The sequence below is a fragment of the Pecten maximus genome, chromosome 13, assembly GCF_902652985.1.
Source record: "Pecten maximus chromosome 13, xPecMax1.1, whole genome shotgun sequence".
NCBI lineage: Eukaryota > Metazoa > Mollusca > Bivalvia > Pectinida > Pectinidae > Pecten > Pecten maximus.
Window position 1 is genome coordinate 23,583,174 of NC_047027.1, and position 6,994 is coordinate 23,590,167.

At 32.9% G+C, this 6,994-nt stretch overlaps 1 protein-coding gene across 1 annotated transcript; it reads left to right on the forward strand.

The window, feature by feature from the left end:
* Positions 1-696: 696 nt before the first annotated feature.
* On the forward strand, positions 697-6,759 carry LOC117341012 (QRFP-like peptide receptor). The gene has a single exon (XM_033902807.1). It carries the CDS (start codon positions 1,138-1,140, stop codon positions 2,359-2,361), a length of 1,224 nt encoding a protein of 407 aa, XP_033758698.1. The 5' UTR covers positions 697-1,137; the 3' UTR covers positions 2,362-6,759.
* The last annotated feature ends 235 nt before the right edge of the window (positions 6,760-6,994 follow it).

Below are 6,994 nucleotides of genomic sequence, written 5' to 3' on the forward strand. Positions count from 1 at the left end.
TGTCTTATCAAGCAAGCACATTGTCGAAATTACGATTTAACTATTAAAAGTAAAAACATGTATAAGCAGTTCTAATTCAGCATTGCTGTTTTTTGTTTGGTATGGTTTTGTTTTGTCTGTTGCTTGTTTTTTGTTTGTTTTTATATTTATTTAATTTTTCTTTTGTTTTGTTTTTTAAGGGAGGGGGTTTGTTTATTTGTGTTTGGTTTCGATGTGATAATTTTTATTTTGTTTTGTTTTTGTTTTCAGCACATAACACTGTTTTATCGTCAATGTAATTGACCTTATTTTATGTTGTTTTTAACAGAAATGAAATGGAGCTGGAGTAATACACCGGATGTTATGAAGAACTAGCAGTGATAAAATATGACCGCTAATAAAGGGTTATCTACTCGAATGTCATCATAGCCTGACAGACAATCAACACTCGGCTTATTGAATCAATATATCTGTTTCATCATTCATGGATTTATTCTTAAAGAAGAACTGATTTTCTTATGAAATATTTGCAAAGGGAATATGCAATTAAAGGAATCATCAATCATGTACACAAGTTATTGTCTTGTGATAAAAAATACTATTTTTAGAGAATAATTTCGTAAGCTGAAACAAGATTATGTATCTAGAAGATAAAACACAAGCTGCTGACTACACGAACTCAATTAATCCGCGGACACAGTGATAAACACATTGTATTGATTATACTGGTAGACCTAATGAAGGTGTAACAGGTGTGAGGGTTAACGCCGTAAACAACGAGGACGATCTACGACCTATTGTTTGTAAGACATTTTGGCAAAAACAACTTATTTATTGTTTTGATGCTTCGGAATAGACAAATCTATCGATAATACAAAGGGGATCAAAGGATAAATCGGTCAACCGTTACAAACAGTTGTCGTGTAACGTAATCGATCGTGTGAGCATAAAGAGTGCAACAATGGTTTCTTTTCTGACGTCAATGATATAAAAACAGTTCGAACAATCCAGCAACGTCACGCTCGCCTCCTATACACAAGGGGGATCGCGAACAGCTTCATTTGGATTCAGCCAGGCAGATTAAGATGACTGATACATTCACATACAGCAACGTTGACAGAGAGCTCTCGACGAGGATCTGAAGTTCAAAAGTGTGAAATGATGACAGCGGATTCATTTATTTCTACGGTTTCTGATGCTGGAAATGCTTCTGCAAATAGTACAGGTGATATTACATATCAGGAAGCATTTCCATTTTGGGATACTTACTGGAACATGAACACTTCAGGAAATTCTGATCCTGATTTATTCAATATGCTGACAGATTCATTTTTCAACACTATCAGGGACGATTTGCATGGGTATAAAAAACCAATGACAATTGTTTTAATGGTTCTTTATTCCGCTGCATTTATCTGCGGTATCCTTGGAAATATTTTTGTGATTGCTGTGGTTGTTCAATACCAACACATGAGGACACTGACAAATGTCTTTCTCGTCAATCTTACAGTTGGCGATCTTCTTGTGGTGTGTATTTGTATTCCAATGACTCTCGGAAGTTACATTTATTCAAATTATATTTTTGGAAATGTTTTGTGCAAGCTGACACCTTTTTTACAAGGAACTGCCGTGGCTGTCAGCTCTCTTAGCTTACTTTGTATCAGTATTAATCGATATTTTGCTATACACAGTCCACTAAAGGCCAAAGTGTTATTTTCAAAAAACAAAATTTATCTTTTGCTATCGTTAGTGTGGCTAGTATCGTTGTGCTCATTCATTCCACTACTTGTTGTGAACACAGTTGTGACGTCAGGACTCCCAGGAGTTTATGAACTACACATCTGCATGGAACTGTGGTACTCTCCTCTAACGAAACAAATTTACAGTATGTTTATCCTTTTTGTACTTTTCTTTATCCCACTCATCGTAATGTTAGTAACTTACACACGGATTGGATACACGCTTTGGCGTACGGAGGCACGCAGCTTCATGGAGAACTCAATTACCAACAAATCACAAGCCGAAAGAATTCTACGGCAGCGCCGAAGGACCGTAAAGATGTTAGTAGCGGTTGTGATGATATTTATCTTTTGCTGGTTTCCGTACTATGCTGTGATGATCTGGTTGGATTTCAACATGGTGCTGTCTCTGAAGACACAGTTTGTGAGTGATTACATCTACCCAATTGTCTTACTTCTCGGATTATCGAATTCCACCGTAAATCCTGTTTGCTACTGTTTTATGAGTAATGGGTTTCGGCGAGCGTTTCTAAAGTTGTGTTGCCGGCAGAAACTTACTAGCGGGAAAAATGTACTTCTTACAGTTAGATTCAAATCAAGTGATGACTCTCAAATTGAAAGCATTGTTACCGCGTTATCGTGAACAATGGCAGATGGCGATATGACGTCATCACTATGCGGAAGTTTGTTGAGATAAAGCGTTATAAGAAAGGAAAGCTGACTATTTGATTGGTTTATGATATAATGTTTTATTAGTGAACATGAGGGCACAGTTACTCAAATGGTACCTGTTTAGCTCAATCACTTGATTAATGAGAATTAATTAATGCTTATCTTTCCTTTACTTGAAACCTTATGTGTGTATATTCCTTGAAATAGGCAGGTAGGAAGGGACTAAACAGTTCTATTAAATTTTATAACATTTCTTCGTTAGTTACGCCAGAAATTATTTAATCATGATTTTAAAATTATTGTTAAACTGTGATTAGCCTTTGAACAACTGGGCCAAGCTGTCTTCATACTGGCGCAGCATGACTGTTATATGTTAGATTCAAATTAAATCAAAACATGTCAGAAACAGCTCAATTAATATATCATTATCAAAGCACGCATTTGGTTTTAATTACATTCTACAATATTGTCGTGAATCAAATTTGGTGCGATTTTTTTAAATTAGGTTGTGCCCGGCTGTTTTTGTTATTCAAACGTATTTTCATAGTTGATTTGTAAATATGTATAATTTATATACAGCTAAGTAAAATGAATAATGATATATATATTTTCTTCGTGGTACATGTAGTATTTTTGTGACTTTCAAACGGAATGACCGCTTGATTTTGAGATCTAACATGTGTTGCGATTGGTCGATCATTGATCAAAGGTTAGGCTATGATTGGTACATATAATGATAAAGATAATTTTCCACAGAAAATAACGCAAACATCTGTTAAATAAATCGATAACAAGGATATTGCACATTACAAAAAAAAAAAAAAAAAAAAAAAAAAAACGTGTTCAACGTTTTGAGGATTCCGTACATTGAATAACTAAGTTGGATATTTCTAATTGACTTTAAAGTTACATTACGTTGATTAATTATTCTAACATATAAACTAAATATCAATACCTACATGATCACCATCGCTCTGATTCTAACAATATAGTTATGGACTGTGTGTGTGTAATTGCAGGGAAGACATTTGCGCTACGCATAAAGTAAAACCAATCTGACATGGTTTTAATATAATGATACAATAATCTATCGTCTTTTGAAACTTGAATGTGACAATGTGTAAATTCAGCTACATTACAATTTGACAATCTAGTGTTAGCTGATAAGACTTCAACTTGTCAATTCTGCCAATTCAGTGACTGGTATTAGGAGTTATAATACCGTTTGTGATTTGTGACTGGTGATGAGAGTACACTACGGTTGTTTGTGGTATAGCTTCACGCCTTAAAAGATATGTTCAGGTTCATCCATAAGATCTGATCTTCTATACACAATCCTTTGGAATTCACTTTTATGGATTACCTATTTTTCTTAGAAGTTATTTAACCGCTGTACCAACCAATCAAAAGCGACGTTACAAACAGCGACGTCATTGCATAAGTTATCGGCTGAGAGAGCATAACTTTTACGACAATGGAAATAATTGTTAAAATTACGATCAACTCATTTCAATGTAACATTGAACCTTATATCATAAAGTATCACATATTGCAATGACAAAGACCATATTTTTTATTAAATAATGATATATTTAATGACACATTTACAATTAAACTGCTATTTTTGATGACATTCTGAGATGTATTTAGTGTACTACAACTGTATGAGTATTTTTATAAAATAATTTTGAATTTCAAAATTATGTTTGTATAGAATCGTTACCTGTCATTTCCGGAAACAACGTTTGTGCTATTTTCAATTTTTCCTGACGCTCAATTAGGTTTAGAATTTTAACATTGTAGAACTACGTATTCCCTTTTAAGAGATATTTCCACTTCATACAATTGGTTCACATAAAATTACCATGATTTAAACGTCAAGCAATATACATGTCCGTTTCGTATGTAAAGGGAATCTTACCTGAGCTGCCAATGCTATGTAGAATATCAGAACAAAGGCCAATGAAGCAAATGTCAGTATATCAACATGATAGCAAGGTATTAAAAATAAAGTATTCTGTATAAGAAATATTTTTAAACCAAAGTATTCAATTCTTTTAAGGAATTCATTTTGAACGGTCACAAGGGTCAATTTCAAAAAAGAAATAAAAAAAAAAAAAAATATATATATATATACATAATTTTTTTTTTACCTAGGCTAACAATTTCTCGATGACATGCGTTTTAAGACGCAATCGGTACTTTATCATTACATGTACGTATATACTTGTGTGCGCTATTTATCCATGTCATAACAAAATAACTTCTATACGTAATACGACAGGGGTTATTACATGACAAAATATCTCAAATATAAGATAAATCTTGATATCAGTCAAGCATGCTCTAACTTCATTTAATGATATGACGTCACAAACATCCAGGTTACAGCTTAGTGATCAAGGTAGATAGGGCGGCTATGTGGTATACAGGTTTCTCATAATATCCTCGATGCAGAACTCTAATGAGATTTAAGCTACACGTATGACAGACAATAGTATAAATCTCATCCTTCCGTACATGTATATATAATTGGCATGTTTTGGAAACAAGAACATTTAGACTAGACTTAATGCAAATAATGGAGAATAAAATGAATCCTTTCGCATTAAATTCCAAACTATTTTGCTAATTGACGCATTTTGGAATAAAGAACGTCCATCCATTTCGTCTAATGCAGCAGAATACAATGTTGACGGCAAGCTAAGTCAACAATTGTGATATTTATCTATATTTAGCTGAAGATTATATCATCTTAGAACGGTTGTTGCCAAGCAACACTTGATGAAGGATTTTGATAATTTAGAGGGTGTTTTTTTTTACTTTCCCCAAATAGATGTTATAGCTGCCATTCACCAATTTGTGTACTAAAACAAGTGTTTCCGTCACTCCCAAGGGTATGATAGATAAGACACTCTGACATTTTACACATGCAATACGTGACGTCACAATATACGAGGTGGGGTGGGTTTAAATGTACTGAGATACAAAAGGCGCATTTCTCCATGTTCATGGGCTACATCTTCTGTAAAACCTGAATGTTCAACGATGAACATTTGAATATAATGGAGAAAAATAACTGTTATTTACTGTGATGATATAATAATCAAATCAAAATCCTCGGGTTGGTACCCCAATGTCCATCTTCAACCATCGGGAAAGTATCAATTTGAACACTTAAAATAATCGCCCCTCAGAACAAGGTTTTTTAAATTTGAATCTAGGCTAGGTTACCTTAATATGTCAGAGATGTCATTTATGCATCTACACACTTACAAGAAACAACTTAACAACTGTATTTGAATGAATAAGGCCACCATCACAGAGGATGACAAAGCATTTATTAATTATGAAAAAGTGATAATAGAATATAGCAAATACATATATCAAATATCACGTTGATCAAAGATAAAATAATAAGCCAATGTGGGGTTAACCAAATAAAAACCGCTAAAAAGACATTGAAAATGTCTCCACCAGACATTGAAATGTTTTCCCACCCACAATTCTAAAGACATGCTGTGACAGAATTCAAAAATAAAGCACCTTAATCTTTCAGAGATGTTATTTACCCAAAATCCTAAAGACATGTTGCGACAGAATTCGAAAATAAAGCACATGTCTTTTTATTAACCAACTATTAAATTGTTCAAAGCATTTACTTCTTTTAAAGAAGTAGTGTAATATCTATGTAAAACTGAATTAAAATTAATAGAAAACTATTATAATCATCATGATTTTTTTTTTTTTTAAATACGATACGTCGTTTTTGAGAAATACGATATAACAGAAACGTCCGTACAAAACATACCTTTAGAATTTTGATTAATTAAATGTACATGTATCAAACCTCCATACATTATATATCGTTTGTTGTGAATTAACCTTGATTAACTGTATCTTTGTGTAGAGAATCTGGACTACAGTTGTATTCATTTTTCTCTTTTTGAACATTGTAGTTAATATGAATATCAATATGCAATAGTGTCATAATTGATGTCACAATATCACTTGGAGCAGAGGCCGATTCTCACAGTGAAATGAATACATACGTTTGTCAATTAAGGCGATTATGTTCAATATTAATGTTGGTTTCTGTTAATATCTAGACATGATATGGACATGTGTGTGTACTGATCTAATAAAATAACAGAAGAAATCTAATAATTAATGTAGTCAGAGGTCGTAAATTCAAATTTACGCCAATACATGCTCAAGAGGGACCATCTTATTTTTCATTGTAAAGCTGAGAGCACAATAGCGAACAGCTAGTATTTTGACCATTATGTATTTCATTGTTGACAAATTTGTATATAGTTAAAGTTTTTTTTCTTTATGTTTAAATTGATCATTAAAACTTGTTAAAGGATATGTTTTGTGTTTGTGGTTGTGAATGATTAAAGAAGTCATTAAATGTACAAACATAAACAGCAGCCGATTTGCTTTTTTTTCTCGTCATCGATTGGTTGTACCAATCCCATGCAAGGTATATATGCGTTTCGATCAACATCAAATGTAAACCCTTATGTAGATATAAAGCCTTATCAATTATACTGCATTTGAAAATTATGGTTGAAAATCACCGTTTAACACTACTAATATTG